Raw genomic sequence first — 23482 nt, 5'->3', positions numbered from 1 at the left:
CATTTGCTGGGAATCTCTTCAGCCCTCAAGCGCATTGCAAAGGGGCATCGCGGGGAGATTTTTTTATTTGGAAGGATGGTGAGAAGTGGACCAAAAATACGTGTGGGGGCGCGCGGATGCAGTAGAAGCCTTCGGTCAAATGTCTGTTTTTCTTTTGAAGAAGAGACATGCGGAGGATGGGAAAGGGGTGCTCTGCTTCTGGGCCCCGACCCTTGATGCTCTCAGAGGAGCTGGTCCAAGGCTCTCCGACTGGTGTCTGCGTCTTTCCCAGATGGGGTCCTGGAGGGAGGGGGCGGTGGAATTTTCAGAGGGGAGGGGTCGCACCGCAGGACTGAGGAGGGTGAGTCAGGGTCATTATTTTAGGCTTTTCTCACCATTCCTTCCTTCTCCCCTTCCTGCCTGGAGGAGACGCCTCGTTGACGGAGCCGGAGAGGAGGTACGAAAACCGCTTCCTGGAGCGCCAGAGCATCGTGCCACTCCGGCTCATCTACCGCTCTGGCGGCGAAGACGAAACTGGGCACGACGTGCTGACCACACGGGTGCGGGGCGACCCCGGCGCTCAGGTGAGAGGCGCTGTCTGGAGAGGGTGGTCCTCCGCGCTGCCCGGCACACCCGCGACTCTGCGTTTGCTTTCGGTTGCCCTGGAGATGCAGTGTCTTAGGTGAAATGAGCGCAATCCTAATACTAGTCCTGCAGGGCGCTCCTTGTGCAAAAAGAACAGAAAGGGGGACAAAAGCCCCAAACAACCACAGACTAGGGACTTTGCTCGAGAGGAGTTTGTGCGGGATGCCTCTAGCTGCGCGTCAGCTGAGCAAAAGGGCGGAAACCCTCTCACCTCTCTCAGGCAAAAGCAGGTCCATGCATTAGCAAGAAGGGGTGTAATATCTGGGCAGAATGTGAGTCATTATTGTTGTGGTTGTTGTAATGTTCAAAGACTTTAGAAGTGGTTTAAACCACACTCGGTACTGTTAAAAAATTGGAAAAACAAACCTAGACATCTCTAACTAAACCCCAGCCATAAAAACAAGCTGAACTTCAAGGTTATCAGCTTACTCAATATGTGGGAGCCAGAGAAGTCCACCTCCCCAGTTTCTTCGTTGGTAGGAGCTTCGTGCAATTAGGGTCATGTTATTTATCGGGATTTGTAAATGATGTTTTTTAAAAATGTAAGTTTTATTAATTACCAGTGCTTAGATCAATATCACATATCCACAGGTATGCCTGAAAATTATTTTGAATTTACTGGTTAATTTCAGTAAATATTTGGGGCTATATAAACTTTTTAAAAAAAATTACATACATCAGTCTAGCAACCAGTTCACCTACTTGTAAGTGCATATTAAGATACAACTCGTTCATGTAGTTGAAAATTGGAAGCTTAATTGAAGCAAACATAATTTATCTGTACGAGTAAAATATGTGAAAATGGAAAAATATTATTTAAATTTGTATTTGTAGCCCAATATTAAACTTTAATAAAAGTGAGGAATTAATTTAAAGAGCTATAGTAATAGTCAACGAAGTTAGATTATTGTAGTAAAAAATCTAATATGCCAAGCCTTTAATGAAAGATGCCATTATTTGACTTAATGTTTAGTAAATATCTATTTTCCTTTTTTATATTAACTTGTTTCCATAGTAAAACTGAAAAAGCAGGGGGTACTGTCTTACTATTCAATACATTAGAATTACTTCTATGGAGGAATAAATTTCAAACACATGCAAAAGTAGAATATTTTAGCGAAGCCCAAGCTTCAACGATTAACAACTGACATTAATTACCAATTGATCAGCTCGATTACCAATCTTGTTGTACCTATATCCTACCTAGTTACTTCCCCTTTCTATATTATTTTGAAGCAAATCATATTATTTTATTTTTAAAAATTTCACTATGCATCTCTAAAAGATAGCAATTCTTTTAAAAATGTAACCATATTATATCTAATATATAAATATATATTAAGTATATAAATATGTTAAAATATATAAATATATGTAAATATAGTACATATATATTTAAGTTTATTTGATTCAGGAACCAAATAATATCTTCTAACTAATTAGTGGGATTTTTTGTTTTTTTTAAGTCGCTTTAATGTAAAGTTCCCCTCCTCTATTTCTTTGTTTTTCTTTTTCTTTTTTAAATTTCTTTGTTTTTCCTTGCAATTTATTCACTGAAGACATGGGGTCTTTCATCCTTTAGAATTTCCCACAGTGTGAATTTTTACTGATATAACCAGTGCTTTAAAACAAATCACAAAGTCTTTTTTGGAGAGGAAGCAAGATGGAAGGAAGTAGAGATGTAGAAAAAGAAAACCGCAGGATTGAATCTGGAAATTCTGAGTCTCTGCCTCATACTAATAATGTCTGCAGGAATCTCTGCCATCCTCTGTGTTTGGGAAAGACCACCACTTTTGACAAACAGGCCAGTTCTCCCTCTTTTTTCCTCACTTATGGAGCTCTACGTCTGCAGTTCTTTGGTTTTTAGGCGTCTCCACTTGGAGTAGAAGACACCTTGGGCTCCTGCAGTTTCTGTTTTCTACAGCAATAAGCCTCAGAATTGAGAAGAACCGCTCTGGCTTTTGGTGAGGTGTGAATGAATTGGTAGGATTTAGGTTAAACAGCATGAATTGATTATTTATTCAAGTCAGAATTGAAAGTGAAGATACTGTCTTGTCATCAAAGTAATTATTACAGGAAGTCATCTCAGTGCCTGGCACAAAGTTCACACAGTACATCTGGTTGGATGTCTGGATCTCCTGGCGAGCCTTTGCAGCTTACGGTGCTCCTTAAACTGTAGTTAGAAACCGTTAATATGAAGACTGAATCCGGCAGAGTCGTAAAGACCTGTTTGCCTTATGCCAACTTTTCCTACAGTTAGTAAACTAAGGAGTTTTCCTGCATTCTGGCATTTCTAGTGTCCTCAGGAGCTGTAATTCAACCTGAAAACATATTGATTGTACAGGGGAGGGCAAAAGCAGGTTTACAGTTGTGAGCCTGCGAAACAGAGTTTCTTCTTGTATTCTTATTTAATTATTGTATTATTTGTATTATAACTGTAAACCTATTTTTGCCCATCCCTATATATGGCCCTTGTTATTTTTTTGGTAATTGAATAGATATAATTTATGGTATCTTAGCTACCCATAGATATTTTTAGCTAATTTCTTTCTACTTCAGAAATAAAATTAGGATGATTTTCTGTCACACTACAAACCATATATTCATTTGTTGGTTTGTTTATTTAAAGGCATTTATTTTTTTAAAGATTTTATTTATTTGTTTTTAGGGAGAGGGGAAGGATAGGAAAAAGAGAGGGAAATAAACATTTATGTGTAAGAGAAACAACTTCTATTGATCAGTTGGCTCTCACATACCCCCAACCAGGGACCTGTCCCACAACCTAGGCATGTGCCCTGACTGGGACTCGATCCAGTGACCTTTTGGTTTAGGGGACAACACCCAACCCACTGAGCCACATCAGTCAGGGCTAAAGGCATATATATACTTGAGCTCCTTTTGTGTACCAAGTTTTATGCAAGGCCCTGGGGATTCAAAGAGAAAAGACTTAGTTTTAGCCTTTAAGGGATTTACAGACAAGTGGGAAGATGGATGGATGAAGAAGCAGTTACATTCTGCCCATCTGTGTGATTTTCTGGAGGTGATCACAGAAAGCTGTGGAAGTAGAGAAGACCTATTATTCAACCCAGGTGAGCAGTCAGGATAGACTCTCTGGAGGAGGTGCTGTGTGAGCTATGTTTTGAGAGCGAGTAGGAATTGGCCAGATTAAAGGGAGAGGACTGGAATATCAAAGCCAAGGGGCAGCAAGTATGTAGGCATGTGGGAGTCAGGATACATTTTTGTTAACTGCAAATAGTTAGGATTGAGGGGAGACATGAGACAAAACAGGAAAGCAGAGAGATGTTGCAGCACCTTCATGATTTGCTGGGGAAACTGGCATTTGTCCTCAAGGCAATCTAAGGATTTCATAAGGAGAGTTAATTTACCAGGTTTGTGTTTTTGTGGGATAATCTTAGTTGTTAGAAATGAATAGTTTGAATTTTAAAGAGTAAGTGAATGGAGTTGTTTACTTAAATTCATAGGTAAATGCGAATTCACCTACTCATTAAGCCTCATAAGAGCTTATTTTCTAAGTGTACTGAAAATATTGTATAAATGAATTAATATTTATAAAGCACTTAGAACAATGCTGGGCATACTGTAAACACTATATGAGTTTTTCTTAAATGACAAATTCCCTCGGGCTACTTGAGTACTATTTAGCAGTTTCATGACATCACCTTAATGCAAAAAATGGTGCCCTCATTACCTGAGTTTAACACATTCCCAGGAGTAAGTTACAAATTACTCAAATTTACATAACTAAGTGGAATCTAACATCATGAGAGATGGGAGAGACCTTAAAGGTCATCTAAACTAATTCAGATATTACTTCTCACCTGGTAAGATTAAGCCATGACCCAGAGTAAGAAAACCAGCCATGTATTACTTAGTGTTTCAGAAAGTTCACAAGAACTGTGATGATATAACACACTTTAATTTTACTCTTCGTATGTCCTTGTTTCATTTTTTATCACTAAATGGAACAGAACATGTATTTTTGTTTTAGTTCTGTGGAAATCCTGGCAATGTAGTGTGAAATAATAATTCAGTTGCTATGAGTTCATTTTGCAAAAGATTTTTTTTACTACATGAGCAGTTACTTGAATTCATACTTTATATTTATCCCAAGTGGGATGATCAGCCCATACCGAAAGTGTATTATGTCGTAAAGTCCTAGAAATGATAGCCAGTGACTTCGTGTTTGATTGTGGGTGACCTTGCTATCCTCCAGGTTGTCTTCCTAGTCTGAAGTAATTTCAGTTCTGCAAAGTAGCACTCAACTATACTATTCAAAATTTTCGGTGTTTTTTTCCTGACTTGAAATTGTTTGTACTGAAGGTATGTATGTTTGCAGATAAAAGGATACAACATATTTTTAAGTGGACACCCACATGGGCAAGATATCACCTACTGAGTCTCAGTGTGGTTTGATGCTGATAATCACAAAATTGCTATTTTTAAGAATAAACACTGTAATGGTCACTCCTTTTTTGCTAGCTGTGCGTGACAGATTTCAGTAGCATTGCAGATAGGTTATTTGGCGATTTATTTTGTTGTATGTCACCCCATAAATTTTCAAGTTTGTTCTTCACCCCGTGATTACATTTCTCTACAATAGCAGATTTTTTTTTGTCAGATGTTCTTTGTTGTCAGTGAATAGATGGGCTACTGATTTCTCTCTTTCCCTGGAAAGTGTTGTAGCTTCTCGAGTAGTCATTCAGGTGCCAAGAACATAGACCTGTGATTCGTCATAGTTTTGATAATCACTAATGAATGGGGAAAGTGCAAGATGGCAGCAAGATGGCAAGCAGTAGGAGTGCTCCACTTCTGTGATTATATTTATATATATGCCTAAGCATGGATGAGCTGTACTTAAAATTGTGCTGTTTCACTTGGGAACACTGAGTCAGCCTGATGGTAAATTGTCTGCAGTGCTGCTTCCCTGGCGGAAAAGGGCTCCTAGGAATTACAGTTTTAGAAGTATTTTGCAAGGACAGCACAAACCTTGTTTTTTCTTAATGTGCATTTGTTAAACCTAAGTAGCTCAATATTGATAAAGTTCTGCCACCCATCAAAACTTGTTTCTGCTGCTATAAGTAGGAAGGAGGCATTTCTTAGTGCGTTTTTATTCTCCTACCAACCTTCTTCTCATACCAATTAAATAGTTCGAAGAAAATAAAATTGGGCATTGTAAGAGTTTCCCTCAAGTCTTCTTTTTACTCTCTGAGTTCCCAATTTGTAAATGTTTCTTTTGAGCATCTTTGAAATTTTGCCTAATCATTTTACTGTGCACAAAAAGAACCTGTCTTTCATAGGTTCTTTATATCTATGCTTGAAAAATTATGAATTACTCTAAGAGCTTATGGGTTCATAAATTTTTTTTAGTTTTATTTGCTTGTCAGCTGCAAAATCACAAAGCTGGTAGGGAGCTGAGAGGCCACTTGAACCCAGGCACTTCAGCCCCACTGCACTGTCTGTGTGCTCTGTGCTTACCCACCACACTAAATTGGCCTAATGGTAGAAGACCACCAGCATTTCTTTAGATGTCATTCAATAACACTGGGGTCAAAGATATCTCTTTTTTTTAATATTTTATTTTTTAGAGGGTAAGGGAGGGAGAAAGAGAGGGAGAGAAATATCAGTGTGTGGTTGCCTCTTGTGCACCCCCTACTGGGGACCTGGCATGCAACCCAGGTACATGTCCTGATTGGGAGTTGAACCTGTGACTGGTTCACAGGCTGGCACTCAATCCATTGAGCCACACCACCAAGGGGGTGGAGTCAAAGATTTCTTACATCTGCCCCATTGGAACTATTTATTTCTTCCAGCACTTGAAAATATTTTTTTAAAGTTACATAGTAGCATAGAAGCAGAAAACAGCAGGGATGCTTCATTTCTGCTACCTTGAGAATGAGAATGGAATATAAAAAGTTAACATTTAAAAGGTGAAAACACCTCTTGAAGGATGTGTGTGTTTTGTTTCTTTTGCAACTGGATGTGTACACTGATTATTAGAATCTTAGCAAATCAAAGATTTTAGTATTCAGCAGTCAACACCAAAATTATGTATGTACTTTTGTGTTCAAAATTTTATAAAGCAGAAACATCAAATGCTAAACAAGGATCCATACTCATATGACCTTCTTTAAAAGAAAAGGTACAAAATATCTTTTTTGTCTTCATAAAACAAGTAGCTCCAGAGTTCCAAATGTCAGAGCATTCAGGTAAAAGGGATAAGTAAACAATTAATCACAAACAGTAGTTTCTGAGAACATCTAGTTGGATGTATTTACATTATTTATAAAAGCACTAGAAAGCAAATACTTAGTGAAAGCTGAAAAAGAAGAATTAATATTTATTGAATATTTGCCATGTACCAGGCACTGTGCTGAGTGTTTTACATGCATTATCTCTCGTTATGAGGTAGATATGATTATTAAACCCATTTTCTCACTGATAAAACTGAGGCTTAAGGAAGCTAATTAACCTGCCTAAGGCCATACAACTATGTAATAGTATTGGGAAAAGGATCCTCAAAGAAAATGTTAGAAATCCACATGAAAGAGCTCTTTTAAACATGTGGTTACCCATTTATCTCTGTGCTAGAACACACCTAATGTTATTTCTTTAAGCAACTCTTGACCCCACCCAAGTCTCCTTCCTGGCTAACTTCTTCCAGTGGTGGATTCATGCCATTTTAGCATTTCTGTTCTTTTCTAAAAATGGGTATAATTTCTACTTCTATCTCAGATATTCTTTTAAGCACAGGAAATATCTGAGTCCATATCTAAATGACAGAGGAGAGTATCTGCACCCTGAGTATTTGTTGCAGTTTAATTTGCCAGAAATTCACTTTAAAGAAACGAATTATGGAGACTTATCTTCTGTTTCTCCACAGTGTCCTAGCCTCACCTCCAGAGATCCTGCTTGGGGGCATTTTAACCAACTATAGAAACAATCCCTGAAAGTATAGTCCTTGGATGGGGGTATTTAAAAAAGTCTCCCCAGTGGATTTGAGTTTGTACTTAGGGCTGAGGAGCTCTGCGTATTAAGATTTAATGGATTTTTTTTTCCTTCTTAAATCTCTTTGGATCTTAACTTAGTCACAAGACTTTGGTATCTGATTTGGTATCAGCCTTCTCAGTCACCTCCTTGACCTCTTCAGTCATCCACCAGGGTCTTTCTAATGGATATTTTGAAGGACATTGTAAGAAACATTCCTGGGGAACCAGTTACAGCATTAGTCCAAGTCTTGGAGAATATCACACATGATGTCTCATCAGAACCAAGAGGAGAGATTTGTGCTGTAGCTGTGTTTTCTTCTTCGAGTTGGATGCCAAAAGTTTAGAGACAAATTGTGCCCTTTTACAAAGTGAAAGTCACAGCATGGGTTTTCATAGCAGCTTCATAACTGGCCCATTAGTGTGCTCCTTCTCTTCGTTCCCATTTCGGCTCAAAAGTCATCGGAGATATCTCTCGATTTGTGAGATTTATCAGTCTTGGAAGTCAGATCTGTGCACATTTTCATATGCATGTTGTATTTTGATTAAAATAAATATTCAGGATAAAAGAAAATAAATCTCAGAGAGCTTCCCTATGTCCATTTTTCTAAAGTAGTCACGCCTCACCCCCTCCTTATTGCATCATGTTACTCTGTTGCCTTGTAACAATTGTTAGCATTTGACATTCTTTTCAGTGGTTGATAAGTTTATTGTCTTCCTTCCAGTATGCCATCACTAGAATGTAGGCTACAAGAACAGTGATCTGGTCTCTTCATTCATGGCATGTCTCCATCATGTAGAACAGTGGTTGGCACTGAGTGGGTATTTAATAAATATTTATTGAAGTAATGAGTTTTCCCTCTCCTCCAATTTCCTCATCTACTTCAGTTTTATTTTGTCTCATAATTGTTCACATAAACAATCTGAACTCCTTTCTGGAACAGGGTAGAGTTCTAAATGAGTAAATGCATGAATAATTTTAGTCTTTTAAAATACTGAATTTATAGCCCCCTTTGATAATTACAGTTATTTTATACATAATTAAATAGAGTTCAGTGTGCTTCTTTTTTTAATATATTTTATTGATTATGCTATTACAGTTGTCCCATTTCCCCCCTCCATTCCCTTCCACCCTGAACAGCCTCTCCCACCCACATCCCTCTCCTTTAGTTCATGGCCATGTGTCATAAGTTCTTTAGCTTCTACATTTCCCATACTATTCTTGCCCTCCCCCTGTCTATTTTCTATCTACTATCTATGCTACTTATTCTCTGTACCTTTTCCTATTCTTTCCTCCTCCCACTCCCCTGTTGCTAATCCTCCATGTGATCTCCATTTCTGTGGTTCTGTTCCTGTTCTAGTTGTTTGCTTAGTTTCTTTTTGTTTTTGTTTTAGGTGTGGTTGTTAATAATTGTAAGTTTGCTGTCCTTTTACTGTGCATGTTTTTTATCTTCTTTTTCTTAGATAAGTCCCTTTAACATTTCATAAAATAAGGGCTTGGTGATGAACTCCTTTAACTTGACCTTATCTGAGAAGCACCTTATCTGCCCTTCCATTCTCAATGAAAGCTTTGCTGGGTAGAGCACTCTGGGATGTAGGTCCTTGCCTTTCATGACTTGGAATACTTCTTTCTAGCCCCTTCTTGCCTGTAAAGTCTCTTTTGAGAAATCAGCTGACAGTCTGATGAGAACTCCTTTGTAGGTTACTGTTGCCTTATCTCTTGCTGCTTTTAGGATTCTCTCCTTCATTTTTACCTTGGCTAATGTAATTATGATGTGCCTTGGTGTGTTCCTTCTTGGGTCCAACTTCTTTGGGACTCTCTGAGCTTCCTGGACTTCCTGGAAGTCTATTTCCTTTGCCAGAATGGGGAAGTTCTCCTTTATTATTTGTTCAGACAAGTTTTCAATTTCTGACTCTTCCTCTTCTCTTTCTGGTACCCCTATAATTCGGATGTTGGAACATTTAAAGATGTCTTGGAGGTTCCTAAGCTTCTCCTTGTTTTTTTGAATTCTTATTTCTCCATTCTTTTCTGTTTGGTTGTTTCTTTCTTCCTTCTGGTCCACTGTATTGTTTTGAGTCCCAGTTTCCTTCCCATCACTCTTGGTTCCCTGTGCATTTCCCTTCATTTCTCTTATTGTAGGCTGCATTTGTTAATCTAATTTGCGACCAAAATCAACCAATTCTGTGAGCTTCCTGATCACTAGTGTTTTGAACTGTGCATCGGATAGGTTGGTTATTTCTCAGTTGCTTAAAAGGATGGGTTCTGGGGCTTTGATTTGTTCTTCTATTTAAGCCATCTATCTGTTTTTTGTTTTTGTTTTTTTTTTGTCTGGTCACACCTGTTACACTAAGGGGCGGAGTCTTAGGTGTTCACTAGGACAGGGCACCCCAGTCACTGGATTGTGATGATGTACGTGGGGGCGGGGTCGAGAGGGAACAATGGTGGTTGCTCCTTTCTCCGTGGGACATCAGTCCCCTCTGCTGCTTCCCCCAAGCAAACTGGGTGCCTCTACTACCAATTCCCATGTCGGTGGGCTTGTGCAAGCCATGGGGCCCTTCAAGAACCTCCCCTGTGAGGCTAGGTGTCTCTCTGTGCGCCTCAACTCCCACAGGTGTCCCGAGGCTCTATTTCCCAGTGCACTGCCTTGCTTAACAATCATCGCCTCACTGGGTCTGCCGGTTGCCACCCCTGGGCCGGGGTCTGCCAGCTGCCACCTGTACACTCAGGGTCCACCTGCTTCGGTCTTGCGTGCCCTGGATGCCTCGTGTGCCCTGGATGCCTTACACGCCCGGTCCCAGCTCTCTCTGCCCTCCATGCCGGTACCCGAGCCTGGCTGCTTATCTCTGCCCCTCCTACCGGCCTGGATGCTCGGGTCTATTTCAACTTCTTGGTTGTCTGACTTCCATTCAGATCAATCTTCTGTCATTTCTGGGTGTTATTCAGTTTCTAAATTGTTGTTGTCCCTATTTTGCTTGTGCATGGAGGTACGTGCGTCCACCTATGCCTCCATCTTGGCCAGAAGTCCTGCTTCTTTTTTAAAAATAGAAATACTTCTGGTTGTCAGAGTGTGGGTGGTTGGGGCCTGGGTGAAACAGGTGAAGGGATTAAGAAGTATAAATTGGTAGTTACAGAATAGTCACAGGGATGTCAATTATAGCAAAGGAAATATAGTCAATAACATTGTAATAACTCTGTATGGTTCCAGGTGGGTACTTGAAATATGGGGAGGACCACTTTGTAAAATATATGATTGCCTAACCACTCTACTGCAAACCTGAAGCTAATACAAAGTAATACTGAATGTATACTGTAATTGAAAAATAAAATTAAAATTAAAATTAAAAATTAAAAAATATAAATATAAATACTTCATATATAAAAACTGATTTTAGACTTTTAGGTGTTTTTTACTTTTAATATCATCATTTGAGTTGGTTTTGAAATATAAGTCTGTTTTCTCCAGCACAGACTATTATATATAACTTCATTTTGGAAATAAAATTTTAAAAATTGTGTAAAATAATCCAGAAATTTCAGCAGTTATAACTGGAGAGAGAATAAAGAACTTAATTTCTTACCCTCCCCACTCCCCATCCTTGCTCTATGATCTATTTGTTGTTTATAATGAAGAAAATTTTCAGAATCATACTTACCAGCAAGGGTAAATCAACATTTTTCTTCTCCTTTTTAAAAATTAATTTTGCACCAGGAGATTTTTAGCACTTAGCAGTAGTTGCCCTTTTGTTGCATTTTTTTTTGTCCCAAGTAAAGGACATTAGATAAGTTTTTGAAGATGGAAAATCTATGATGCTTTCCCAGACAGGCCTCAAGAGCTTGTGTTTTGCAAGTGTTTTTAAAGTTTTCTGCCCAAGGCAGAACTGGTTGACAGTTTTTCTTTTTCCTTTTAATTTATATTGAATCTCTTGGGTGACAGTTAATAAAATTATATAGGTTTCAAGTGTACGGTTTTATGTCACCTGTATATTGTATTGTGTGTTCACCATCCAAAGTCTCTGACACCATTTGCCCTCCTTTACCCTCTACTCCCTCCCAGCTTTCCCTCTGGTGATCACCATGCTGTTGTCTGTGGGCTGACAGTTTTCTTAGATCACTTATGCTCCTTGGCACTGGCCTCATGTCTCTAACCTTGCCAATTAGTTGGTTATCAATTAATTAATTTATTTATTTATTCAGTTTGTCTTTTCAGTAACTTGCCTTCATTTCCTTCACTAGTGAGGTCAGGATATTGGGGTCAGGTTCATACACACAATTTGCTAGTACTGGCCATAGTTTAAGCTTTTCTCCAGTGGGTTTTCTTCCCTTGGACTAGAGAGCAAGGTGCTGCAGAAAGAGCTGCCACTTCACAGAATCTGATTCTGCATATTTCCACAAATTCCCTAGTAGATTTTTAATGTCCTTGGAGTATACTGTCAGGGGTCTGGCCACGAGCCCATCCATCCGTGGATCTCAGCGGATATACGTAGCCGTCAAGATTATGCATGTACTGTTTATTATAGCTAAGTCAGCTGCACAAAAGCACAAAATGTGAGAGCAGATTCACAGTCCTGAATCAAAACTTTCATCCTACATGGCTTTTTTTTCAAACTTACTTCTTCATGAAAGTACCTTTAAACTTGGACAGATATTGATTGGTAAGACAGTGGGGGAAATTCAAGAGGTTTTCAATGTCACCAAAGGTGAAGCTATTTCTGCTGGATAAGGGTATTTCAGACCGTGCTGTATAGCAATTTTTGTTGCTTCTCAGGACCCTCTAGGATAAAAATGGGAGAAGAATATTGGTGCTGAGATACTAAGAATTCTCATTTAGTTTAATTTCTGAGGTAAGTTTAACATGATGTTCTTAGGGTTCTTAATGATCTTGTACAGACAGTGTTCTCTCATATTTAATGAAGGAAAAGTACCATTCATAAATTAACCAATTTTTTCTAATTTTTAAATTTTTATTGATTTTAGAGAGAGAGTAAGAGAAAGAGTGAGAGAGAGAGATTTGTTGTTCCACTTACTCGTGCATTGATTGGTTGATTCTTGTATGAGCCCTCACTGGGGATCCAACCCACAACTTTGGTGTATCATCCAACTCAGCTACCTGGCCAGGACCCAGTTGCTTCTTTTGTCATTTTCCTGTGAGCTTAACCCTGTTCTGTTCAGTTTCCTTATGACCCCACTCTATTTCTGTCAAGTGCCTTTTTTTCCCTTAGCACTGGCAGTAAAAAACAAGTCTCTGAAAGGTTATTTACATTCACTGTTGGGGATCATCCCTGCTGCATGTTGCTGGGTTATTTTGGGATTTGGAGAATGTGTAATAATTCAACAAGTTTTGCACTTTACTGCTTACCTGTAAGCCTGTTTATATGTGTGTGTGTTTCTTCTTTTTCCTTTTTGTTTCTTTTGTTCCCTTTAAATTATCTCTATTCATTCTCCTCTTTGGGTACAGATTCAAGTGTCCCTTCTGCTCTTCACTGCTGGAGTAATCACCTTTCCAAAGTCATTTTCCTTGTTCTCATCGCTCATAACCCCCTAGATTTAAACACTGAGTTATACTCTCAGTTCACCCTTCGAACTTGCTGAGCATATCACTTCTCAAAAAGTCTCAGAATGAACCATTGCCATATCACTGCAGGATTCACACTCAGTATTAAGAAATGATGAGGCACTTTTACAGGTATACTGAAAGTAAAATTGCCTCATAGGCTTGTCATAAAATTGTCTCTGCTTATATGTGTTTAAAGCACGGATGACTTGGGTGTATTAATAGAAGGTGTCCCCAAGAGTTAGACTCGAATCCCAGGTTGGAACTGTCATTTGTATTCACCATCATTTGTTTAGTGTTTAGCCCTGTGCTCACGCACAGTTGATGCTCAGCAAATATTTATGGTCTGCCTCTGTTTCAATTTTCTGTCTCGAAGATGCAGAAAAAAGCTCTGTGACCATTTATGTTACTGATGTTATATATTTTTGATGTGTTTCTAACAGTCACAGTACTTCTTTCCTCTGGATTATTAAAGGCTTTTGTTAGGTGGGTTCAAGAGGAGGGCGAGCCTCCTTCCACATTTGTGCCTCATCTCTGACCCCTTTCTTACTGTGCCCCTACATGTATTCTTGTTGGCCCAGCACAGTCGCCTGGATATAATAGCACATGTCCTGTGAGATTCCCATCCCTATGAGCCTCTGGATGGAAATAGCTGTCCCTCTTGCTTCAGGTTTGAGTTGGGGTTTATCAGGAGAGGCAGGGCTGTGATGATGAAGAGAGGGAACACTGGAGAAAGCAGTGGGAATTCAGACAGTGATTGGCACACCGTCATTCTACCATGTAGAGCCGCCTTGCCATCTCCTGGCTGCCTTAATCACTGTGACAGAATCATTCATGGCAGTTTACAGCCTTGTCTCTCCCAACAAAAATAAGTCTAAGCTGTTTAACCTTTGTGTGTGACTTTGTTCACCAGATTTTGCCATTTGCTGCCTGGAGCTGTATTTTCTTTAAGATAGTGATGTATGTCTTCTGGGACAGTGACATACAGTATTTTTGATGGATCTGAACTCAAATGACATATTCAGCCAAGGAGGTCCCTTGGTATTTGTTCTTGGGACTTTTTTCCCCTTTAACTGTAGCCTTGAACTGAGGATAACACCCTCTTTTTAATTTTTATTTTTATAGATAAATTCCAGATGCATTCTTGTCTAATAATTGTTTTATTTTCCCCCCAATTTTTACCTCTCTTCTAGGGACTAACACATTAATATAAATGATTTACACTGTTTGTTTGTTAGATGGTAGATACTACCCATATAGTACTGTTAGTCCATGAAATCTCCATGCCCCTAAAAGGTTGCACATCTGATTGAAATCAGAAAGAACAGCACTGGAGAATGGTCCCTTTAGAGTAAGTAGACACTGCAGGGGAGGATGGCCCTCTGAGCTGTTTTCAAGCATATATGTATCTCCATGTGAATAAAGGATCTGAATGCACGCTTAAGATCAGAAAAGAAAATAAGCGCTTGTGGCGGGGAGGAGCTTCCATCAAAATGTTAAGCTCCAGTAGCTGGTTCACAGAAATGACTCCAGCTGACCTAGTATAATCTCAGGAACAAAGTAATTCATATTTTAATTATATATATAATTAGTTTTTGTAAGAACTTTATTGAACTATAATGTACATATCGTAGAATTTATCTACTTAACAAGAGTATACAATTCAGAGTTCATTAGTATATTCAAACAGTGGTGCTATCAGCACCACCACAATTTTAAAACATTTCCATCACCGCAAAAAGAAGCCTCATACACATTCTCCCAGCTCTCTCTAGTACTGCCTACCCCCAAACCCACCCCTAGGCTACCACTGACCTACTTTTGTCCCCATGGATTTGCCTATTCTAGACACTTTATATTCATGGAATCTTACACTGTGTGCTGTTCTGTGACTGGCTTTTTTCATGTAGCATAATGTTTTCATGGTTTACTTATGTTGTAGCATGCATTATTACCTCATTCCTTTTTATTGCTGAATGATACCTCATTATTTATCCATTCAGTTTGATGGGTATTTGTTTTACTTTTTCACTTTTGGGGAATTATGCATAATGCTCTTATAAATATTTGTGTAAAAGTTTTTATGTAGGCATGAAAGATCAAAGCAGGTTGTTGCGAAACAGTACTTTTGTTTTTAATACATGCAGCAGTATACTTTTCACTGTACTCTGTTCTTTGTCTCGTTCTAAAACTCCTGGCCATGGTACATACACTAAAGTGATTTCTGAGTCCCGTATAATGGGTCATGATCTGACCTAGGGTTTTAAAAATTGTCTTACAGGATTCCTGACAGGTGAGCCTTAGTACTGTGAAGCAGCTTCTCCTTTGGGCAGCTCTGGGAAAAGGCTTTAGAGGGTTGAGTCGACGGGGGCCTGCTGGAAGCTACCAGCCATTAATTTTTGTTTCCTGTGCTTTTCCTGGCAACAGTACTAGAGATAGCTCTATGGTTGTGTTAATTCATCCCCTACCTGTTACGAGACATCAATGAAATCAACCATATGAAGGTGCTTGTGAGAATTTTTTTAGGACAACTTTTATTTTCACAGTTGTAAAATGTTTATGTTTTGAAATGGTTTAAACATGCAAAAAGGTAGAATAATATGATAAACACTCTTGTACTCACCATCCAGAGTCAACAAAATTTGGTAGTCCTGTTTTCTTTTAAAGATGCAAAATAATAGATTTAGTTGCTACTCTTCCTTCCTTTCATTTCTCCTCCCTTCCTAGAGGGAATTACCTTGCAATTGGTGTCACCTTTCCTGCCTTTGTCTTCATACTTTCCTACATAAATATTTCCATAAATAATTTAACTACTTTGTGTGTTTTTAAAATACACATATTTGGTATCATATAGATACTTTTGCCACTTCTAAAATTTGATTTTTTCCACGATTTTATTTATTTATTTTTAGAGAGGGAAGGGAGGGAGAAAGAGAGAGAGAGAAACATCAGTGTGCGGTTACTGCGGGTCATCGCCTGCAACCCAGGCATGTACCCTGACTGGGAATCGAACCTGCGACACTTTGGTTCACAGCCCGCGCTCAATCCACTGAGCTACGCCAGCCAGGGCTTAAAATTTGATTTTCAATCTTTTATGTTGATACAGGTAAAAGAATTGAATTCATCCTTTTTTATTGCTGTCTGGTTTTCCATTTCATAAACCTACCTTTTATTTATTTTCCCTGTAATGGAATTTATAGATTATTTTTTAATATTTACTGTTATAGTATATGCTATTGATATATACATGGGTGTCTTTCTGTGGGGCATATATTTAGAAGTGAAATGCCAATTTACATTCTACCAGTAGTGCATGAGGATTTCTGTGTATCCCCGTCTTTATCATCATTTAGAATCATAGGACTTTTAAATCTCTAACAATATTATGGGTAAAATGGTGTTTAATTATTTTACTTTCCATTTCTCTGATGACTAATGAGATACAGCACCTTTGATGATTATATTTCCCTTTAAATGACTTAAACACATACATACTTTCCCCATTTTCCTAGTGGGATATTTGTCTTTTTCTTATTGATTTATAAGTGTTTTAAATATATTATGGATTCTATTCTATTATTAGTTACCTCTGTTGCAAATACTTTAACAATTTTTGTGGCTTATGTGTTCATTCTCCTGGTATTGTTTGTTGTGGAAGATTAAAAATGTTTTTTTTTAAGATTTTTTTAAAGATTTTATTTATTTTTAGGGAGGGAAGGGAGGGGGAGAGAGAGAGAGCGAAACATCAATGTGTGGTTGCTGCGGGCCGTGGCCTGCAACCCCGTCATGTGTCCTGACTGGGAATTGAACCTGTGATGCTTTGGTTCGTAGCCTGCGCTCAATCCACTGAGCTATGCCAGCCAGGGCTTAAAAGATGTTTTTGATATCATCTGTATCAACCCTTTCCTTCATGATTGTTTTTGTGTTTGTGTATTACTTTATTACTGGAGAAGGAACTAGTTTTATAATATTTATACATCTTTATTTTTAGTAAAACAAACCTCTGATGTAGTATTCTTCTTTTAAAAAAGTGTTATAGGATAATGATTAAGAGTTAGAATACCTGGAATGAGACTTCATGGATTCAAAGCCCACCTTGGCTCCTAACCAGCTGTGAGAACTTGACACACACTTAACTTCTCTGATCCTGAGTTTTTATAGCAATAAAATAGCAATACAAATAATACCCAGTTTAGACATTGTTGTGAGGATTGAAGGAGAGATGACATGCATAAAGCTTATAGCTGAGCATTTGGCATGCAAGTTATACATGCCAAACAACAAGGGTTAGCTGGGTTTTTTTTAGCTTCCATAATTATCATTTCTTGGTATGAAACTGGTGTATAATTTCGTCTGTACACAAATCACTGGATTTCTCTGATTTGACAAGAGCTGTGATTCATATCAAATGTTCCAGGCGGTAGAAAAACTTGGACCCTGTGCTAATTCTGAGTTCCAACTTTGTTTTCACTTTAGTCTTTCCAGGAATCTAGCAAACCAGGTTATTCTTTCTTTTTTACCCCCACATAGTTCAGGTATTAGGTGGGATTTTTTTTTTAATGGAATGAGTAACCCTGCAGCTCCTTTGCTTTGGGGTGGGAAACATCTCTGTGTGAGCTAAAACCTCCCCAGTCTGTGTTCAGCATGGGGCTGTTCCCAGCAGGGAGGTGAGGAATGGAAAGGAGAGCAGGTCACCAGGAGGTTAAGAGGCAGCTAGATAGAAGATTGACCTCAAAGTTCCCAAACTAGGCTAAGTTTAGAGTGTATATTTTTAACTGGATTAAAGGATAAGATGCTCTATTTTAATATCTTAACTTTAGTTTTTTTTATAAACATGTTTTATCTGAACTACTTCAAAATGTAAAATTCTAAAGGAACAGACATTTGAGGAAGAAAAGCCTCCCCACATTTTATAGATGGCAGCAGTCGTTATAACTAAACCTTTCCCTCCTCGGTGACAACTAAGACCGCCTTGCATTTGAAATGCATTTATTACAACAATGTTGATTTTAAGTAGTTTTTAAAATAACAGCTTTATTGAAGTATGGTTTATGTACCAAAAAATTCACACTTAAAGTATGCAATTCAGTGGCTTTTAATATAGCTTTTAATAAAACTTCCAGTCATTCTTAATTGTTGTTTTTTTCCCTTCTGTTTTACTCTTCCTTTTTTACCATTCTGTTGTTTTTGCTGCCATTGTAAACTAGGTGTAATTATAAGTTCATTTGCCCACTTTCTTGCTGAGACAACTCTGGGCCCAGCATTCAGATGTAGCCTGAAGTTCAATGGAAGAACTTCCATTTTCTTGCATTGGATTCCCATATTTAATAAATATTTCAACACTTAATCAATCAACCATGTGTTCCTGAATCTCCAACAGTTTTCAACAGTCTTTCCAAAATCTGTTATTCCCAAGTTAATTGTTTGTGTTATTTCTGTTTCTCGAGAAATAATTAGCTTAGGAGACGTCCGTATGCTTTTATTTCAGTATCATATGCTCACTGGAGAAAGTGTGGAGGACGAGAGGAGCTCCAAGAACAGATATTATTGTTGCTGGGGTATGGGTGGTGTGTCTGTATGGAGTCTTCGCAGAGCGTCCTGCTCCCATAGGGCCACTGGGTCAGTGTAAGTCTCGCATTCACTTGGCAAGAGAAACAGCTATGCTCGTCTCTGCACCTTCTGGCCCTTTGCTGTTGGGTATTTTAGTTATGTTCAAGCAATTAATCATGTCTTTTTATAGCTCCTGTGCTCTGCAGCGTGTTTTCACTAGAACTGGAGGTTCTTGATTTTTCTTTTTTGTCATGCTATCTTTGAATAATGAGGGAATGGAAAAGATTGCAAATGTTTAATAGACTTTGATTTTTTTTTTTTTTGAAGACTTTGATTCTTGTACCTTTTCTGATGAAGGTTAAACTTACCAGTTCTGCAATTAAAGTTTTCCCAATGAAGGCCCGATGACTGTTTTGGGTGACACTAACCGTGTGTGTGTGTGTGTGTGTGTGTGTGTGTGTGTGTGTGTGAGAGAGAGAGAGAGAGAGAGAGAGAGATTATTTCCTGTGATTTGATGTGTGAACCGACATTCAAAAGTTCGCTCTAAAAATATTTATTGAGGGCCTACTACTGTGTGTCAGGCGCTCTCCTGGGCTCTTGGGATATATAAGGGACTAAAAATCTCCCAAATTTCTTCTTCATGGGGCTTATGTTCTAGTAGATAGACAAAAACATAGTGTAATAACAGCGTATTGGAAGGTAGTAAGTACTATGGAAAGAAAGGGAAAATACAGCATGGCAATTGGTCATTGGGAGTAAAAGGGGGATGTGGGGAGCATAGAATGTATTTAATAGAGTCATTCATGAGGCCTCACAGAAGAGAGACATTGGGAAAAGCCTTGAGAGAAGTAGGGAGTGAAGAACCAGGCAGATTTCTGGGGAGAAGCATTCCAGGATGCTAGAACAGCCCAGCACCTTGATCCCAATGCTAGCTTGTTTATCGAGCATGTGTAACAAGGCTACTACTCCAAAAAAGGTGGGTGACAGACTGTCTCACCAAAAACTGCACGAGGGGAATATTTGGAATTATTCCTACTGCCGGTATTTTCAGTTTCATTCTGTATTCTCAAAGGGCTGCATTATCTCATTGAAGAAGACCATACACACTTTCACTGTGGTGGTTGAATGTAATCCATCCCCCAACTCCTTGTGATATAGTGCATTTGGATTCTTCTTTGCAAGACAGAATTGCTGCCATGCACTTAAATGTACTTTTATTTTATGTTTAGTACACGCAGGGCTATGGATCACTTGGTTTGCAGGATGTTTTATCCTATTTGGGTAGTAGATAATTTTAATGCCAGCCTGCCAGGAAGCTTACAAAGTAGCAAATAGTTTCTATTGTGCCTACAGATGAGGGGCATACCTCCAAGTCATCTTTCAACATATGCTATTTCACAAATGGGGGAAATAGGCCTAAATTGCATTAAGAAAGTTTTGTTAGCTACTTAAGAGGGAAAATAAGATGATTCAGCATTAGGACAGACTTCAAGTAGGGGTTGATGAACTGTCTCAAGAGCTTATTAAATAGGCTCAACAATCATTTTTTTCAAAATGGTTTTGACCAGATGTTTGTTTCCTCTTAGGTGGGAAACGAAACACGTAACTCATTGTGGTTCCTTAAGCTCAAAGTTCCAAACTTTTCCCTCTGACCTACAGATATTGCATATTTCAAGTCATGTAGCCAGATGACTGCCAAACTCACTGACAAATGGTTGAATACAGTGAGCACAGGAGCACAAGTTAAAAATTTTTAAGGAGAATCTGTGAAATGCATATGCTGATGACAATTATACTCTACATAACAAAGAGTGCTTATAAGTACTAGAGACCTAACAAAGAAAGCTAACTTTATTATGGTTATATCCCTGAGAATTCTTTCCAGTTTTTGGATAATTACAATTTGAAAAGTAACTTTTGTTCATATTACTGCAAAATAACAGTTGTCAGATTTGTTTTCCATTTTTAAGTGAGCACATACTTCGTGCCAAGCAAGGCACTCAGTGTTGGGGATACGGAGGCACTTGGTGCAGAGTCGAGAGTGGAGGGTGGTGTGGTTGTAAGATATGGACCTCAGTGAGGGAGAGCAACAGAGAGATCCTCCTCTGGAAGTGAAAATGGGCAAGCAGGAACAATTCAACCCCTGGGTGTAACTCAGTATTCTATTACCACGTGCTCAGACTCTTGCTGCTCATGTGGTACAATGAGAAATAGCATGCTTTACATGTATTCAGTCTTCCCAGCAATCTTCAGAAGCTGCTACTGTTGTTTCATTTACCAAATAGCTAAACTTGTCCAAGATTGTTCATTTTGGGAAAGGACGGTGGAAGAACATGAAACGGGAAATTTGGCTCTAGAATCTGGAGCCTTAGCCACTACCCTCTGCAGCTTTTAATAAGTAATTGCTCACATTTTTGAAGCAGGGAGGAAACTCTATAGGACAAAACAGTTTGTACTGGATTATAGTACTGCCTTGTATAGTGGTTACATGTCTTTCCAGACGGTAACTATAGGTGGGCAATACTGTGTCTTTCTCAGAGCCAGCTGTGGTTCTCATGGAGTCCTGTGTATATGGTAGGGTTCAGGACGTGGTAGTGTAGTGTAGATGGTAGAGCATGCAGGGAAGGCCAGAGAGGACAAAGAGGACGGCTTGGTGGCAGTTTGCTGAGGATGCTGATCCAGGGAATGTTTTAGTCAGGAGTCCTTGCCAGGAGGCAGCTTCCCAGAAACTCGGTGGGGGTAGTTCAGAGCAACTACCTACACACTTCTCAGAAGTGAATAAATTCTCCCAGGGTATCATTTAATTGAAAAGTGAAGTCTATGTTACTTCAAAGTATTCATTTGCTTCAGAGCAACGAGAAGTGGAAAATTACCAAAATGGACAGAAAGAATGACTGTGCCCAGCCCTTTTCCTTTATGAAAGAGAATATGGATGTCTTTCAGGAATCCTTTCTGTAAGCCAGCACGTGCAATGCAGGGAGACCTCATTAAAATCTCTGATTTGACCCCAGGGGAGGCAACGCCTAGAGAGTTTGGTTTATTCAGCTTTGCATCAAAACGCATTAACAGCATACAGGCCTGGGTCATACATGGAACACTGAAAACAGTTTAGTGCTCCCATGTGCGTGCTCCTTTGTTAAAGCCCAGTTGAAGCAGAGGGAGGGATGAATGGCTCTAATTTAGTTGGCGGCTCCCAAGCCCCACCACCCTGCACTAAGGAGGCCAGAGCTCTGTGTGATTCTATTTGCTTATTCTTTCCATCAGCCTTTTACACGAATTTGTTTCTACCAAGAACTGAGCTCATGTCAGTGAAGAAAACAGTAGTAAGACCAGGGATTTTATTTTCTCTTTATATTCAGACACAATCATAAGAATACTTAGAAATCTCCCAAATAATGGGTTTTTCTTGGATGAAGATATATTTCACAGCTAAGGGGCAGTCTCCATTTGATTCGGACTTTACCTCACTAGACTGTTAGCTTGTCCCAGGTCTAGAAGACACTTCAGTGATGACCTGTGTCCTGTCTCCCTCTTTTCCAGCTGCAGTTATTCCTTCTAGTCAGACTTTTCAGATTTGGAATTGCTGGCACTACAATGTTAGCTTGTTTCTAGAGCAGTTACTTTCCAGGGTACAGTTGGCTACAAGCTTTCTGTGCCATCCTGTGTACACACTTGTGCAGACACCCCTTTACTTACTGGATGTACAATGGATAATGTGACTTGATTTGTTGAGTTTTCTGTCTCTCCTAATAATAGTATCTCGTAGAAGTTCCTGCTTTCAGATATTATTTGTGGTCAATGTATTTTTAAAAGGCATTTCCCTCTAATAGGGAAAGTGTTTAGTGGTAAGGATTAAGTGACGGGCTGGTCTATTTACTGCAGGAGCTAATAGTGACTAGCGCCAATAAATAATAGAGATATAAGTAAAAGTAACTCCTAGAGTTTCTCTCATTATTCTTGCTCACTGCCCAATGCCCATAGAAGCCAATATTATTACATTGGCTTTTGAGAAAAGAATTTATTGTGAGGCTGACTAGCAAGGAGAAAGGAGGCAAGGCTCAGATCTGTCTCCCCAGTGGAGGGCTTAGGGTGGAATTCTGGGGTGAGGGAAGGATGGGCGGGTGTGGAGGTGCTGGCTGGGCTGGTTTCAGTTAGAGGGCTTTGGAATTTGACCATTTATGGGGAGGTGTGGTACGGGGCTTCGGCCCCAGATCTTCCTGGACAACGGACCCTTCATTTCTGAAAGGATTCTGGTGATGGTCGAGTCTGGTCAAGTCTCACGTCTTTGATTCTGTTGCGGGGAGGCTGTGATTCTGAGTGTTCCTCGTGGTCAAAAATTTCTTCTCTGAACATGCTAAGACTGCCTGACCTGTGGTTTTGTTCTGGTGTCTTTGAAAAACAGCTCAGTATCTGGTTAGAAACAGGATAAGACCTGTCTGAGCTGATTCTGCAGTTCACTTTTATCCAATAGAACAATTTCATTACTTGGCTACTTCTTATTTTACCTAAGCTGTTTGAAAATCGTTTAATTTCTTTAGATTCAGATGTTTTTAAAGTCAGTATCCCAGAAAGACTATCCACCAGATATATGTAGTGCAGCACATATAACACAATTTTCTTAGTGAGCATTTGCATTTTTTTCACAAACATGTCATGAATGGATTCTTTGAGTTTTCCCGTAATTTAAGGGTAATCCTTCAAAAGGCTTCAAAGAAACCTGGAGACACCATCTGGTAGTATGTGGGAGTCCAT

At 39.0% G+C, this 23482-nt stretch overlaps 1 protein-coding gene across 16 annotated transcripts in view; it reads left to right on the top strand.

The window, feature by feature from the left end:
• Positions 1 to 23482, top strand: part of ADAM22 (ADAM metallopeptidase domain 22) — a 225794-nt gene that overhangs the window by 418 nt on the left and 201894 nt on the right. For all 16 annotated transcript variants that reach the window (XM_045826929.1, XM_045826916.1, XM_045826915.1 and 13 more), the window contains exon 2: positions 406 to 563. In XM_045826929.1, coding sequence (XP_045682885.1) covers positions 406 to 563 — 158 coding nt within the window. The remainder of the gene's footprint in view (positions 1 to 405; positions 564 to 23482) is intronic.

The sequence above is a fragment of the Phyllostomus hastatus genome, unplaced genomic scaffold (assembly GCF_019186645.2).
Source record: "Phyllostomus hastatus isolate PE091 unplaced genomic scaffold, TTU_PhHast_1.1 phas_scaffold_78, whole genome shotgun sequence".
Classification (NCBI taxonomy): Eukaryota; Metazoa; Chordata; class Mammalia; order Chiroptera; family Phyllostomidae; genus Phyllostomus; species Phyllostomus hastatus.
This window is presented reverse-complemented; position numbering and strand designations above follow the sequence as displayed.